General features: G+C 42.2%; 1 protein-coding gene and 1 non-coding gene across 4 annotated transcripts in view; both read left to right on the forward strand.

Moving 5' to 3' along the window:
- USP54 (ubiquitin specific peptidase 54) overlaps positions 1-17,264 on the forward strand; it is a 162,367-nt gene that overhangs the window by 109,525 nt on the left and 35,578 nt on the right. For all 3 annotated transcript variants that reach the window (XM_075534034.1, XM_075534036.1, XM_075534035.1), the window contains exons 4-9: positions 10,250-10,384; positions 11,841-11,954; positions 12,090-12,172; positions 12,587-12,692; positions 12,805-12,951; positions 14,967-15,116. In XM_075534034.1, the coding sequence (XP_075390149.1) occupies positions 10,250-10,384; positions 11,841-11,954; positions 12,090-12,172; positions 12,587-12,692; positions 12,805-12,951; positions 14,967-15,116 (735 nt within the window). The remainder of the gene's footprint in view (positions 1-10,249; positions 10,385-11,840; positions 11,955-12,089; positions 12,173-12,586; positions 12,693-12,804; positions 12,952-14,966; positions 15,117-17,264) is intronic.
- On the forward strand, positions 4,911-5,017 carry LOC142429982 (U6 spliceosomal RNA). Its single transcript, XR_012780476.1, has one exon. It is a non-coding gene; the product is annotated as a U6 spliceosomal RNA (small nuclear RNA).

The raw sequence follows: 17,264 nt of genomic DNA on the forward strand, positions 1-17,264 counted from the left end.
GTTGTCAGGTTGTATACTGTTGCTTTGTTTTCCTCTGTCTTGTTTTTTTGCATGTTAGTGTCTCCACAGGTCTGTCTGAATAGGACAGGCTGGATGAACTATCTGGAGGAAAAACAACGGGACCGACAGTTCCGGGAGGACTTGGGGTGGGGGGTAAGGGGGGTAAGGAAGTGGTGTTAACAAACCCAGGGACAAGGGAACAACATGGGAACCCAAATGGTAGAGAGGGGGGAGTGGCAAGTCTGGTGGGGAATGATCAAGGGTAAGGTTGCTTAGAGAAGAGGTATACTCTAGCCCAGGTGGCGACGAAGCATGGTAGTAGGGCAGGAGGAAAGTCAAGGGAGATGGAGGAAAGAGCTAGGAGTCAAAGGGCATTTATGGAGGACTAGACAAAGACATGTACATGCAAATATATATAGGAGGATGGGGAAGTACATCAATGTGTCTATATTTATAGGTTAAGTATTAAGGTAGCGGAAGGACCTTGGGCCTCTACTCAAACACTCCCTCAATGCATGAATACTTTCTTTTATTAAATTGGAACTCTATGATGCTCACTCTCCCGATACAACGGCTCTAGCCAAAGTGGGTGAACAAGGAAATGTGGTGAAGAAAGCTGATGGTGCCCGGCTATCAAAAGAGATAGTGACTGGGGTCTTAAAGGCTTGAAGATAGACAAGCGGCCATCTAGCTCAGAAGCAACAAAGTCCACATGGAAGAACACACCAGCCTGTGTGATCGAGTGGTCCTGAAGGGATCAGTTATCAGGCATCAAAGAACAAAAAAATCATATCATTGACTGCACACCTCCATGATAGGATCGCTGAAGACAAATGGGTGCATAAGCAAATGTGGTGAAGAAAGCTGATGGTGCCCGACTATCAAAAGAGATAGTGTCTGGGGTCTTAAAGGCTTGAAGGTGAACAAGCGGCCATCTAGCTCAGAAGCAAAAAAGCCCACATGGAAGAAGCACACCGGCCAGTGCTATCACGAGGTGCCCAAGGGACCAGGTATAAAGGCATCATGCAAAAAAAAAAAAAAGATATATGTGTGTATATGTATATATGTGTGTGTGTCTATATATGCATATATTTATGTGTGTGTGCATATATATGTGTATATATATATATATATATATATATATATATATATATATATATACCATATTGAATGAAGGGGGAAGTGCAGAGTGGAGACCCAAGGCCCAAGTGTCGGCCAATGGAGATCCCCTCACAGAGGGGTTCAGGAGAGGAGATGGGTCAATGAGGGTGCGAGGTAGTACTGATGAAGAACACAGCTTTCCCCTGGGTCCTGGATGCTTCCTCCCCCCAACTTCCATGATCCGAATTCTACCTTGCAGGGCTGGATAGGGCAGAGGTTGTACACTTGTGCATATGGGGGCTGGAAGCACAGGGAACCCAGGGTGGATGATACCTTCAGGACCAGGGGTGAGAGGGGCAATGCTGGGAGAGAGGAGGGTGAGTGGGTTGGAAAGGGAGAACTGATTACAGGGGTCCACGTGTGACCTCCTCACTGGGAGAGGGACGCCAGAGACAGGCGGGGAGGGAGACTCCGGATAGGGCAAGATATGACAAAATAATGATGTATAAATAACCAAGGGCACATTGGGAGGGGGGAGCTGGGAGGGAGGGGGAAAAAAAGGGGACCTGATGCAAAGGGCTTAAGTGGAGAGCGAATGCTTTGAGAATGATTGGGGCGGGGAATGTATGGATGTGTTTTATACAATTGATGTATGTATATGTATGGATTGTGATAAGAGTTGTATGAGCCCCTAATAAAATGTAAAAAAAAAAAAAAAGGAAAGACTGGTGGAGCTGGCAGCTCTTCAAGATAAGCGTCCTTTAACTGCATGTGTGAGGAGCCAGGTGTCATCTTATGGGGGGGTGGATATGGAGAAATGTCCTTCCTGGAGATTTGTACTTTGGCACATTCGCTGTCTTGGGGCTGTGGAGGCGTGCCTCACAGTAGGGCTGCCCTCGCAAAGCCTGTGGTCACAAGTGCTGGTTGCAAACCACGGACATGTCCTTCCAGAACTTCAGTTTCCTACAGGCAGGAGGCCATCACAGTGTCGAAGGATTTATGGAAAACTGAACGCTTAAATGGGACATAGGAGTACAAGCAAAACTGTCACAAAAGCATGATTGGTGACAGATGAATACATCAGAGTTGCATCAGGACTACAGAAGTGAGAAGGGGACCATGATTGAGACCATGTACATTATGCTAGCTAGAATAGTTTCCAGTTCAGGGTTGGTTCAGGGGCACACCAATGTAGGCAATCAGGATAAGTATGACTCTTGACTATATGCCCTAGTACCCCAATTTGTATTAAGGGCACACCGAGGCAAGTCCCTGAGGGAGACACTGCCCCTCCCTGGGCTGGCTAGTGGGGTGATCATCCATGGTCAGGAAGAATTCTGGTTAGCTTCATCCATGTAGAGACTCAAAATTGAGTTAGGCTTTTTTTGTTTCTCAATTTTTTTAATGTCTTTTTTAAAAACATTTTATTAGGGACTCATACACCTCTTATCACAATCCATACATACATCAATTGTGTAAAGCACATCTCTACATTCATTGCCCTCATCATTTCAAAGCATTTGCTCTCCACTTAAGCCCTTTGCATCAAGTCCTCTTTTTTTCCTCTCTCTCCCTGCTCCCCCCTCCGTCATGAGCCCTTGATAATTTATAAACTATTATTTTGTCATATCTTGCCCTGCCCGACGTCTCCCTTCGCCCCCTTTTCTGTTGTCCGTCCCCCGGGGAGGAGAGTTAGGGTTTTTATTCTAATCTGTAGCCTTCCACAAATTTAGTGCTCAGAATTTAAGCACCAAATCCAGGGCAAAGAGCATAGCCTTTGGTATGGATTACAACTCAATGTAAAGAGAACGAAAATCCTCACAAGTGGACCAGTCAGTAGCATCACGAAAAGTGGAGCAAAGATTGAGGTTATCATGGGTTTAATTTTGCTTGGCTCTACAGCCAACACTCATGGATGCTACTGTTATTAGGGGCCTAGTTGGTTCTCACGCTTACTGTTGTTAGGTGCTGCTGAACTAGTTCCAGCTCTTAGTAAGTTGTGTACAACAGAAAGAACTACTGCCTAGTCCTGCACCATTCAGAATTGTTGTTATGTCTGAGCTCTTTGTTGCACCCACTTTATCAATCCATTTTGTTAAGGGTCTTTCTCTTGTTGCTCTACCAAACATGATGTCCTTTTTCAGGGACAGGTGTTTTCTGACAACATGTCCAAAGTACAAGAGACAACGTTTCACCATCTTTGCATCTAAAATGCCAGTAGGTGAGAAATGAGGGTGAGTGCAAGGGATCCCTTCCCATATTTGTGGCTGGCATCTTAAAGAAGTCAAGGGAAAGCCTGGAGTTTCTGCACAGCAAATGGGAAATTAGGGTATCTTACGGACTCCTAGCCTTGCACTTGGCATCTGCCTATTTGACAGCGTGAAGGACAGTCTCTTTTTTAACTTGGAATGTCTGGCCTAGCACCTGGAGACAACAGGCAAAAAAGAGGTTTGATACGAGCATCTGGTGTCTGAACTAAATTGACGAGTAAAAAGTGGAGATTTAGATTTAAGATCAAATATCATCTTTGCTAGTATAATCAGTTATCATCTGGCTTATCACCTTGACTTTCATTCTGGATGAAATGGGGTAGTTGTAGAGGGTTTGGGGCGGAAGGATGAAGTGGTGTGACTTAAAATTATTTTAAAGCATCACCTGATTGTTGAGACTGCTTTGTATTTCCTCCAGGGAAATAGGAGGAGGATCAGTCAAATAATTGCGATCATCCAGTAGTGAAGAGTTGGGGTGTCTTGGACCAGAATGGTAGCAGAGAAGGTAGTGAGAGATATGGGGCCAAATATATTTTGAGGGTAGAAATTTCAGTATTTGCCAACTGATTGGGTGTACTGCTACGGCAGTGTATGTACCATCCCTGCAAGGGTCTCATTGAAGCCCTGCCTAGGTTTACCCCATAAGAACTCCAGTGCTCTTCCTCTAATGTAGAAATCTCAAAAGCCACTTAGAAATCCCAAGAATTTCAAGTGTCATCTTGTCAGCCTTTAGAAAGATTTAAGTTGTGAGCACGAGAGAGGAGTCAAAGATGACTCCAAAGCTTTGGGCCTGAGCAACTGCACGGGTGGTGTTGCCATTCACTGAGATGAAAATAGAGCAGAGTTTTGAGGAAATGAGAGTTTCAGGTTTGGGCATGTGTTATATTTGATATAACTACAGATATTCAAATGGAGATATCAAATAGATAGTTGGTTACATAAATCTGAAGCCCAAGAGGGATATTTGGGCAGTTGATATAAAGTTGGAAATTGTCAAGATAGGTGTGGAATCCAGAATCATGGGTCTAGCTCAGATAGTTAATATGAGATCTCATATGTAAAGCTATGAGAATAAAAAGCCTTTGTAAAAATGAAAAGGAATCAGATAGGCTACTATGAAGAGGCCAGTAATATAAGAAGAAGCCAGGAGAGAAGAGAGTACAGCCCTGGTGGGGCCTTGGTAGGGTCTACTGTTTGTTGGATCACATGGGTAGGTTTAAGTGGGTTTCATTTCTGGTCTTATTAGTCTGAAAAATAACACTAGTATTTATATCAAAATAATAAGAATTTCAAGTGAGTGACATTCTCCTGGCCTGTTGATATGTTGAGGAGTGAGTTGGTATGTTGGTATGTTGACTGAGTTGCTTATCCAGGTGGCATAGTAGGCTCTGGGCTTTGTGATATCAGGAAGCACATTCTAGCCTTTGCCACTTGAGATGAACTCAAGCCAGGTGCCACTTGTTGCCACTCTGTTTTCATTTGCTGGACATTGCATTTGTCAGGATTTTAGGTGCAGATGAAGATGAGAAAGAGAGATACGTGCTCGCTTCGGCAGCACATATACTAAAATTGGAACGATACAGAGAAGATTAGCATGGCCCCTGTGCAAGGATGATATGCAAATTCGTGAAGCATTCCATATTTTTTTTAAAAAAGAGACACATTTAATTAAACCAGAATAAAAACAGCTGTGTATCAAAAGGCCACAAAGGACCCAGAAATTCTAAATGTTGTCTAAAGACTAAAATTAATCTCATAGTATTAATTTCTGACAAGGATATGGAGAAATGTACAATCATTCACTAGGATATAACAGAGCCCCTTTTCTTCTCTCTCTGAAAAATATTTTACTGGGTTTTAGGTGAGAGTTTAACTACCAAGTTAGTTTTTCAATCAATAGTTCATATACAAGTGGTTGTGTCATAGGTTGCAAAACCTGCAATGTGTCAGGTATCTCTCATTCCCTCTGTGTGTGTGTGTGTGTGTGTGTGTGTGTGTGTAGCATTGGATATGGATCTTCTTTATTTTTTCTGCAAATGGCTGTCTAGTTTAGCCAGCACTGTGTGTTAAAGAGATTTTCATCTTTCCATTTAATAGACTACTTTGAACCTTGGTTGAAGATCACCTATCTATAGGTCTGGATTTACTTCTGGATTCTCAATTGACCTAAGTGTCTGTCAGTGTAACAGTACCAGACTAGTTTGGCTGCTGTGGCTGGAGAGTAGATTCTGAGATACGAAGTTACAGGGCTCCTGCCTGTGTGTCTCCTTCAGTAATGCTTTGTTTAGATCTTCTTTATAATAACAAAAAAATGTGAAACTGTGTAAATGCCTATCAATAAAGAACTGGATAAATAAATGTATTATAGTCACCAGAAAAGATGTACAGCACAGAAAAGGGATGAATGAGGCTTATATATATTGTATTAGAGCTCAATGCATCGCTTAATTAAAAATACACACATATATACAATATGTTTTATAAGTGAAAACAGATTGTGTAACCAATGGTAGTAAATTGGTTGCAGGCCGTGAAGTGATCTTTTAAACTCTACTTTAGCTTTATCTGTAGGTGAAGTAAACATGAACAGATTCTACAGCCCACCACCCAGGTTTTAGACATAAAGGTGTTTATTATATTTTTTGTACTTTGTAGTCACTTTAAATTAGCTGTTCGTGGGGGAGGAGAGGGGAAAAAAGAAGAGCTCAATAGAAAGTAAATGTCTAGAAAATAATGATGGCAACTTATGTACAAATATGCTTGATACAATTTATGTATGGTTTGTTATAAAAGCCCCCAATAAAATGATATTTTAATTAAAAAATAAGTTAGCTGAATGGTATAAAAGAATGGGAGGACTATGAGACATGATGCCCCTCAGTGACTAAGGGCGATACAGGGGACAGCACCGGAGACACAGTGTGGGAATTGCACCTGACCTGACCCCACCTTACCGAGGCAAATCACTGGGGGAGTGCAGGGGAACAGCAAGGGAATGGAGTGGCAAGGTCCCCAGGGAATGCTGAAAGTGGACTTTGGGGCCAGGGCGTGGTTCCCCAACAGACTGGACTGGAAAACGCTCCTAAGGGCCAGCAAATGATCCCTGAACTAACTACAAGCTTTTCTCTTGTGAACTGTTTTGTTCTGTTCTTTGTCAGTGGTTTGTTTTTGTTGTTTTGTTGTCTGGTTGTATACTGTTGCTTTGTTTTCCTCTGTCTAGTTTTCGTGCATGTTAGTGTCTCCACAGGTCTGTCTGAATAGGACAGGCTGGATGAACTATCTGGAGGAAAAACAACGGGACCGACAGTTCCGGGGGGACTTGGGGTGGGGGGGTATGGGGGGTAAGGAAGTGGTGTTAACAAACCCAGGGACAAGGGAAAAACATGGAACCCCAAATGGTAGAGAAGGGGGAGTGGCAGGCCTGGTGGGAAATGATCAAGGGTAAGGTTACTTAGAGAAGAGGTATACTCTAGCCCAGGTGGCGATGAAGCATGGTAGTAGGGCAGGAGGAAAGTCAAGGGAGATGGAGGAAAGAGCTAGGAGTCAAAGGGCATTCATGGAGGTCTAGACAAAGACATGTACATGCAAAAATATATAGGAGGAGGGGGAAATAGATCTATGTGTCTATATTTATAGGTCAAGTATTAAGGTGGCGGAAGGACCTTGGGCCTCTACTCAAACACTCCCTCAATGCATGAATACCTTCTTTTATTAAATTGGAACTCTATGATGCTCACTCTCCCGACACAACGGCTGGAGCCAAAGTGGGTGAACAAGTAAATGTGGTGCAGAAAGCTGATGGTGCCCGGCTATCAAAAGAGATAGTGACTGGGGTCTTAAAGGCTTGAAGATAAACAAGCGGCCATCTAGCTCAGAAGCAACAAAGTCCACATGGAAGAACACACCAGCCTGTGTGATCGAGTGGTCCCAAAGGGATCAGTTACCAGGCATCAAAGAACAAAAAATCATATCATTGACTGCACACCTCCATGATAGGATCGCTGAAGACAAATGGGTGCATAAGCAAATGTGGTGAAGAAAGCTGATGGTGCCCGGCTATCAAAAGAGATAGCGTCTGGGGTCTTAAAGGCTTGAAGGTGAACAAGCGGCCATCTAGCTCAGAAGCAAAAAAGCCCACATGGAAGAAGCACACCGGCCAGTGCTATCACGAGGTGCCCAAGGGACCAGGTATAAGGCATCATGCAAAAAAAAAAAAGATATAAATGTGTGTATGTATGTGTATATGTATATATGTATGTGTATATATGTATATATATATCATATTAAATGAAGGTGGAAGTGCAGAGTGGAGACCCAAGGCCCAAGTGTCGACCAATGGAGATCCCCTCATAGAGGGGTTTAGGAGAGGAGATGGGTTAATTAGGGTGTGAGGTAGTATCGATGAAGAACACAGCTTTCCTCCAGATCCTGGATGCTTCCTCCCCCCAACTACCATGATCCGAATTCTACCTTGCAGGGCTGGATAGGACAGAGGCTGTACACTGGTGCATATGAGGGTTGGAGGTACAGGGAATCCAAGGTGTATGATACCTTCAGGACCAAGGGTGTGAGGGACGATGCTGGGAGAGTGGAGGGTGAGTGGGTTGGGAAGGGGGAACTGATTACAAGGATCCACATGTGACCTCTTCCTTGGGAGAGGGACAGCAGAGAAGGGGGGAAGGGAGACTCCGGATAGGGCAAGATATGACAAAATAACGATGTATAAATTACCAAGGGCATATGAGGGAGGGGGGAATGGGGAGGGAGGGGGGGGGAAAAGAGGACCTGATGCAGGGGGCTTAGGTAGAGAGCAAATGCCTTGAGAATGATTGGGGCGGGGAATGTATGGATGTGCTTTATACAATTGATGTATGTATATGTATGGATTGTGGTAAGAGTTGTATGAGTCCCTAATAAAATGTAAAAGAAGAAAAGAGAAAAAAATGATTAGTGCAAAGACTGTACAGATGTGCTTTATACAACTGATGTATGTATATGTATGAACTGTGAAAAGAATTGTATGAGCCCCAATAAATTGTTAAAAAAAATGTTAAAAAAAAAATTCTGTTGTGAAAAAAAAAAAAGAATGGGAGGTATGTTTCATAGGATGAGCATCCAAATAATAATTTATGTATAATGTATTCCTATTCACCAAGCCATTTATTAGTATCAAAACAAATGAGGTAATTTATGATAGTGGTCTTTTGTGTGTGTGTGTGTGTTTTTAAATCATTTTATTGGGGGTTTGTACAATTCTTATCACAATGCATACATACATCCATGTGTCTAGCACATTTGTTGCCATCATCATTCTCAAAACATTTGCTTTCTACTTGAGCCCTTAATATCATCTACTCATTTTCCCCTTCCCTTCCTGCTCCCCACTCCCTGTGAACCCTTCATAATTCATAAATTATTATTATTTTGTCATATCTTACACTGTCTAACATCTCCCTTCACCTACTTTTCTGTTGTCCATCCCCCAGGGAGGAGGTTATATGTAGATCCTTGTAATCTTTCTACCCCACCTTCCCTCCACCCTCCCGGTATCACCACTCTCACCACTGGTCTTGAAGGGGTCATCTGTCCTGGATTCCCTGTGTTTCCAGTTCCTATCTGTACCAATATAAATTTTCTGGCCTACCTCTGTAAGGTAGAATTGGGATCATGATAGTTGGGGGGAGGAAGCATGTAAGAACTAGAGGGAAGTTGTATGTTTCATCATTGCTACCCTGTACCTTGACTGGCTCATTTCCTCCTTGCAACCTTTCAGTAAGGGGGTGTCCAATTGCCTCCAGATGGGATTTGGGTCTCCACTCTGCACTCACCTTCATTTACAGTGATATGCTTTTTTATTCTTTGATGCCTGATATCTCATCCCTTCGACACCTCGTGGTCACACAGGCTGGTGTGCTTCTTCCATGTGGGTTTTGTTGCTTCTGAACTAGATGGCTGCTTGTTTATCTTCAAGCCTTTAAGACCCCAGATGCTATATCTTTTGATAGCCGAGCACCATCAGCTTTCTTCACCACATTTGCTTATGAACACATTTGTCTTCAGTGATCATATCGGGAAGGTGGGCACCCACTGACATGATTTTTTTGTTCTTTGATGTCTGATACCAGGTCCCTTCTATACCTCGTGTTTCACATAGGCTGGTATGTTTCTTCAATGTGGGCTTTGATGCTTCTGCTCTAGATGGTTGCTTGTTTACCTGCAAGCCTTTAAGACCCCAGAAGCTATAGCTTTTGATAGCCGGGCACCATCAGCTTTTTTCACCACATTTGCTTATGCACACATTTGCCTTCAGCGTTCATGTTGGGAAGGTGTGCATCATGGAATGCCAATTTAATAGAACAAAGTGTTCTTGCATTGAGTAAGTACTTGGGTAGAGGTCCAGTGTCCATCTGCTGCCTTAATACTAAACCTGTAAATATATGCACGTAGATCTATTTCCCCACCATCCTATATAAATCTATTTACATAAGTTCATGCCTGTATTTAGGATAGTGGTCTTTTTAAATGTATCCTTGACTGCATCATACTCAGCTGAAAGAGTGAGGATCCTTTTTAGAAAAGATTATATCTCTTATTCTGATTTACCGTATATACTCGTGTACAAGCTGAGTTTTTCAGCACATTGTTAATGTAGTTTTTGTGGTAAAATTAGGTGCCTTGGCTGATCTTCTGGTTGGCTTATACTCGAGTATATACGGTAGATTCCATTATTAGCTACAAGCATATCGAGTGATGGGAAGAGCATTTGGTTCCATAGCTTCAGCATAGAGAGGCTAGCATGACAGACTTAGATGTATAAAAGCTTACTAACATTATTGTGTTTTGTCTTTTTCGTCTCTTGTCTACCTTCTTCCCTACAGGGAATCTTTAACCAGTTTCAGTGTAGTAGTGAAAAAGTGCTTCCATCTGACACTGTCCGCAGTGCTCTGGCAAAGACTTTCCAGGATGAGCAGCGTTTCCAGCTGGGAATTATGGATGATGCTGCAGAGTGCTTTGTAAGTGCCTGGCCTCCCTGTTCTCTGATGGGAGGGGGACTGCTGCTCTCTACCAGGAACTGGCTACATTCCCATGAAGTTCAATATGTGCCCTGCTCTACAGAAAATAAGGGGTTTCTCTAGCTTCTCAGGACTCTAAAATGTCTCTGCTATCACAGAATGAATTACTCAGTGAGTTTCTCTGTAGGCTTAGTGTAGTTTGTGCTTGCTGCTGCATAAATCAATAGTGCTCATCTTCAGAGTAGTCAAGGTTCATTAAAACACAAATTCTCTGTGAGTTCCCAGTTCATTCGATTTTGAGTGAAGCTCAGGCATATCCATCTTTAATGTGAACATACATCTCTAATATCCTGGGTGATACTGATACTGCTGGCCTGGAGACCACATTTTGAGAACTCCAGCATTACTAAAGACAATGAAAGAGGGAATTTCTTGAGTCCCTAGCATATATGTGATATGATATCTAAGTCATTACACTGCCCTTCTGACTTTGAATAGAAAATCCCAACTCTTCTTTACAAGACTCTCCCTGTGTAGCTATGAAAAAAATCTGAGAGTGACATACATTCCTTTATAGGGTAAAGGTGGGCCCAACTCAGAAGCTAGATCATGGATATATTTCTGGTAGAACTGTAAAATGGTATATTTTACTTTGAAAATAACTTGGTGGCTTCCTATAACACTAAACATACAAGGAACTTCCTTTTTTTGTGTGTGAATAAGTAAAAGATAATGAATTTTCCCCACTAACTTTGGAAAGTCTCCTCATATATCTACCATGTAACCCAGCAGTTGTCCACTGGAACGTTTATACCAGCTAAATGAAAACTTACAGTTAATGCCTGTCCATGAATGTCCATGCCCGCTGTACAAATAATGGCCCAACCTAGAAGCAAGCCCAGTGTCCTTTAGCGGGCAAATGGTTAAATAAACTGTGGTACATCTATACTCTAGACTGTGGAATATTGTGAGGAATGGATTATTGACCCACAGCAGCAATTTTAGCTGGATCTCAAGGGAATTAGGCTGTGAGAAAAGACTTGTATCAAAAGGCTACGTATGATTTTATTTATATTCTTGAAATAGCAAAATTTTAGCAAAGGAAGCAGTTAGGTGGTTGCCAGGGGCTAGGGCTAGGGGTTGGCTGTGCTATAGAAGGATAGCATGAAGGAACAGTCTCTTACCCTGATTGCAGTGGTGTAGTAATCGCACAGACCCCCACACATGTATGTAACACTGGAGAAATCTGAGGAAACTCTGTGGATTCTGTCAATGTCTCTATTGTCTAGTTTTGATATTTTACACCAGCTATTTTCTGTGATGAAACTGAGGGAATGCTCATGGGAACTTCGAGTACATTTTTTGTTAGACAACTTCCTGCTTAAAATTTTAAAATAATAATTTTAAAAATCAGTTGAGTGACATCATTATACAGCTTTTGTTCTTTTTCTGTCAGGAAAATCTCCTGATGAGAATTCACTTCCACATTGCTGATGAGACCAAAGAGGATATATGTACTGCTCCACATTGCATCTCTCACCAGAAATTTGCAATGACGTTGTTTGAGCAGGTGAAACTCTATTTCTTTCTCCATTTCTTCTTAGACCTTTAATTCAAGCACACTTCCTGGGAATGTGGGTGTCAAATGGATGAGAGCAGTGAATGACTATGGATGCTTGATTTTGCTTTCTCTCCCCGGGCTTAGTGTGTATGTACTAGCTGTGGTGCCACTTCGGATCCACTGCCTTTCATCCAGATGGTACATTACATCTCCACTACTTCCCTTTGGTGAGTTTTACAGTGCTCTCACCACTCATCCAATTCCACCCCCCCCCCACCCCCCAGCTTATTGGGTTTTAATTGAAGACCTCCACATGGTTTATTGCAGAGTCTCAGCTTCATTGTAGTAACTCAGAACTATAACAATAACCTTTGTCCTCTTTATTGGCTCTCCTATCACTTCCCATTTCCTAAGCTCAGTTCTGGCCAGGACAGTGATAGGGGAAATGGGCGTTCTATGAATTCCCGATCTGGGACTGGCAGAGGCACTCACTGTTACTTGTCGGACAGAGTCGGGACAAAGGGTCTCTGGGACAGTGGGCACAGAAGAAAGTCAAACAGTGGGGCATTTGCATGGGTGATTTAGTTGATGTACCTGTAACTGTCCCACCATTATTCCTCTTTTGTTCCCCCATCTTGAAGCAATCAGGCCATTTGTATGTTGGAAAGACGTGAAAAACCTTCACCGAGTATGTTTGGTGAACTGCTGCAGAATGCCAGCACCATGGGGGATCTGCGGAACTGCCCTGTGAGTTCTGTCAGGGCTGGCATTTGGAGTGGGGAGGGGAATCCACACGGCAGTGGAATTGAGGCAGAACCAGTGGGAACCAGGTGGAACTCTCCTCTTGTGTGTATTTCAGAGCAACTGTGGAGAGAGGATCCGGATTCGCCGTGTGTTGATGAATGCACCACAGATTATCACAATTGGGCTGGTGTGGGATTCTGACCACTCAGACTTGGCAGAGGATGTCATCCACAGCCTGGGCACCTGTCTTAAGCTGGGTGATGTGAGTATTAGTTACCTTTGTCACTGAGTTAGAGTTCTTGTGTTTGGCAAGTACTCAAGACAGTGAATGCTGAACAGAAAGGTATATCCTACATGACAAAAATATAATTTGGGGCAGATGTACAGGTGCCTATGTATATCCATGAACAAATAATTGGAGAAGCTGGCTTATATGATGAAGAATACTGCCTCAGGATTGGAGGATGGTGCAGGACCAGGCAGTGTTTTGTTCTGTTGTTCATAGGGCTACTATGAGTGTGAGTCAACTTGATGTCACCTAAAAGCAGCAACATGTTTATACATGCCGGGGGATGCACACACATGTGCACAGACCTCCTTTGAGTAGACAGCAAAGACATTTTGGGAAGCAATGGGATGATCTTATCCTTGGTAGAGCTAACCTCCTAAACACAAAACAAACAAACTCGCTGTCACTGAGTCAATTCTGATTCATAATGGCTCTGTAGCACAGGGCAGAACTGTCCCTATGAGGTTCTAAGATTGTAACTCTTATGATAGTAGAAAAGCGTCCTTTCTCCTGTGGAGTAGCTGGTAGTGTCTGTTGACTAAACTTTTGTGGTGGTCACTACTAGTAACCTAACATGTAACCCAGTGTGCCCCTTGGGCTCCTTTGGCAAAGCCAAGCTACTGATTAAAAAACCAGTCAGTTGATTGAATTACTTTATGCTGTACTCATGCTTAGTTTATACTAGTTTAAAGGCAGGAGGTTCAGTCTTGAGACTTGCTGGTGTCAGGGAGTTGCTATGGGCAGTGAAGGAGTTCAAGAATGTGAAATTCACGTGGAAGAACTTCTCTCCTCACTGCTGAGAAGGTAATGAAGCAGCTTGGAGGATAATAGTGGTTTTCTATGACCCCATTTAGGGCAATAGAAAGAGGGGAAGAGTTCAGATGGGGATGGGGTAGGGGAGGGAATGTTCTGTATACTCTCAGTGCCATGTCCTACTGCAGGCACAACCAGGCTTATCCTTCAGTGTAAGAGAAGAAACCTAAACGATGGTTTCCTTTCTACTCTCTGTGATAGTCCTCTAACAATCCAGTGTGCTTTTGGTGTTGTTTGTTCTTATGTCATTAAGCCATTACTGAGAATAAATAAAATCTCTAGAATCCTATTTTATGACCCCTTTCCAAAGAATCTCTGAACCAAAGCTTTTGCCGCTGAGTCAGTTCTGAATCACAGTGACCCTATGGGACAGAGCAGAAGAGCCCCATGGTTTCTGGGGCTGAGAATCTGTGGGAGAGTGGGTGTTGGGTTTGACTGCCAGCTTTGTGGTCAGCAACCGCACAGTGCCACCCTAACCCACCACAGCGCCACCCTAACCCACCACAGCGCCACCCTAACCCACCACAGCGCCACCCTAACCCACCACAGCGCCACCAGGGCCTCGTTTTTCATACGCTCCTTACATACTCTGTACTGTTCTGAGTCTTAAACTTTTTTTATGATTGTATTCTCAACTGATTAAGTCCCTTACTCTCAGGAACTGTTTCTCCTTCTTGTTCTTTGCATATATTTTAGCTCCTAGAATGCTGCTGAGTGCTTAGAAACGAAAGTGCTGCGATACCTGGCACTGCTTCTTTCATGGGACTTTCTTGCCCTCTATTAAGACCGCAGAGGGAAATTTGTAAGTGTAGGGCCAGAGAATCAGGTATAGAGACTGTTTTGGTGAAATGAGTTCCTTTATGTAACCTTTGAAACATGAAAGTTTATTTTATTTTTTTTAACTTTCCTAGATCTTACAATTATGTATGATTAAATATTTTACAAACACTTAAGAAAGGTAAAAGGAAACCCCACCATGTTAATGGTTTACTAGTTCTGCTCTATCTTGCTTTCTACCTATTTTTGGTTCAGCTTTTATAATAAGTTTTGAGTAGCAAAAATTCTTAGACTGAAGAGAGGAGAAGCAGGTCAGTGCCTTATTGAAGAACTGATGATGGAGTCTGCTGGAGGCGACGTGAAAGAGTTGAGTATGCCTTACTTTCTTTTCTCCACAGCTGTTTTTCAGAGTGACAGATGACCGGGCCAAGCAATCTGAACTGTACTTAGTAGGAATGATCTGTTACTATGGCAAACATTATTCCACATTCTTTTTCCAAACGAAAATCCGCAAATGGATGTATTTTGATGATGCTCATGTCAAGGAGGTAAGAATATTCAAGGACTTCTTTCAAAATATAATTGTATTTCATTTTTGTTATCATTGTTGAAAATATGCCCCGCAAAACATACACTAATGCAACCGTTTCTATATAGACCCTATAGCGACACTATAGGTGACACAGCCATTCTCACCCGCCTCTTCTCAGGTACTTCATTTGGGGGCTTGAGAGAGGCAACAAGGAGTTTTTATTGCAGTTTTAAGATTTATTGGATAGTACTTTCATTTGATTCACAGAGAATGAGGTATAGAGACTGTTTTGGTGAAATGAGTTCCTTTATGTGGTCTTTTACTTTGGTTGTTTGGAAAAACAGCTTTTCAAGAAGTATTAGTGTTTGCAAAACAAAACAACACTAAATGAAAACAATACAAGATAAATTACACTAAGTTAAATCAATACAAGAGAAATTGTCTTCAGTATTTTGTTTTCTTGATTTTGAGCTCTATCTCTTCCAACTCGTGATCTCTTTATATTTTATTATCAAATTTATCAGGGTGTCAGCTTTATTTTCCAAAATAGTTGGTAAGTTTCTTGAGGATTAATTAATATAAACTCAAAAACCCATTGCTGTTGAGTTGATGCTGACTCATAGTGACCCTATAGGACAGAATAGAGCTACTCCATGGCATTTCCAGGGCATACATCTCTGCAGAAGTAGCCTGCCTCAGCTTCCTCCCAGAAGCTGCTGGTGGGTTCAAACTGTCGACTTCTCAGTGAATAACACAGCACTTAATATTCAAGGTATCTTCTTTGATTTTCTTTGAATCTCTTCACCATACAGTTAGCACAGTTTTGAATTGTTGGCAGACTGTGTTTGGTTGGGAGCCGTCATGGGTGACTTGTTGGGTTGTTACCCAGGGTCAGCAGTTTGAAATGACCAGCTGCTCCTCCGGAGAAAGACGAGACTTTCTACTCCAGTCACAGTTTACAACTTGGGGAATCCACAGGGACAGTGTGACTTTGCCCCGTAAGGTTGTTATGACTGAATTGATTTGATGGCAGTGAGTTTGAGGGGTTTTTTGAAGAGTTTTTGTTCGTTTGTGTGTTCTTTTAAGTTTTTGGTCGGTTTGAGTAGGAGCAATTTATTGCCCCAAGCGAGGCTATAAGGTGAGCCCAAAGTTCAGAATTCCAAGTGTCAGAATTATCAATGGATAATACTTTCTTTTATAACTGCCTCAAATTATTCTCTAATTATTATTTCCCTGCAGTGCCCTATCAGACTTTAATATATTCGGGGATAGGATAGGAAGCTAGGGCTATGATGGTAAATAAAGCATGAAAAATGGTACTGTCTAAACGACATAATCTATGACCAAAGGGGTTCAAGTGATCTGTAGGAGTGAGGTGCCCCTAGTGATAAGGTTACCAACTTGGGGAGTGTGGGAGAGAGGCTAACTAACATAGCTGCGTGCATCAGTCAATGGGCGGCAATCAACTTTCTTCTCCCCATGGCAGTCTTTGCCTTGCTCTCTGATTTTCATCTTCATCTCTTTTGTTGTTGGTGTAATTTTGGGCAACTTATATATATAAATTCTCTGAACTTTGATTTCTTTTTTAATTTGGAAAGTAATACCTGTTTTAAAAGACATTAAGTAAGATTTGTATGTGAAAAAACATAGAAATGTGTTATAATTAAATCAATGAAAATTTATCAATATACCGAGCATCTGTATGGGCAAAACACTGCCAGTTGTCAACTCCAGAAGCACACCATATAAGAATATTGCTGGGGGGAAAAATTTATTGCTGGTTCGAAATCTCATTGGCCTGTGTTCCAGGTCCATGCTGACAGTTTCCCCATGACTTGTCTTTGTCCTGTTTAAGACTTATTAAACAGGAGTTTCTAAAGTGATGATGTCGAGTAAGTGTTGGGTTGCAAAGCACAGTGTCAGCAGTTCAAGCTCACCAGCTCCCCTGCAAGAAGAAAGTAAGGCTGTCATCTCTCTTGATTCTTGTAAATAACCCTCTGACACCCTAGATGGTGTTGTTGGGAGTCTAGATAGATAGACTTAATGACAGTGGGTAAAAAACAAAAGACCGAATAAAAGGGTTTTTGTAAATAAAAAATGTTTTTAAAAAGCAGAAACAGAAAAAAATATGACTGGTTCAAGCCCAGAAGAGGGTGGTTTGCTG

This window comes from Tenrec ecaudatus, chromosome 16 (assembly GCF_050624435.1).
Source record: "Tenrec ecaudatus isolate mTenEca1 chromosome 16, mTenEca1.hap1, whole genome shotgun sequence".
In the NCBI taxonomy this organism is placed as follows: Eukaryota; Metazoa; Chordata; class Mammalia; order Afrosoricida; family Tenrecidae; genus Tenrec; species Tenrec ecaudatus.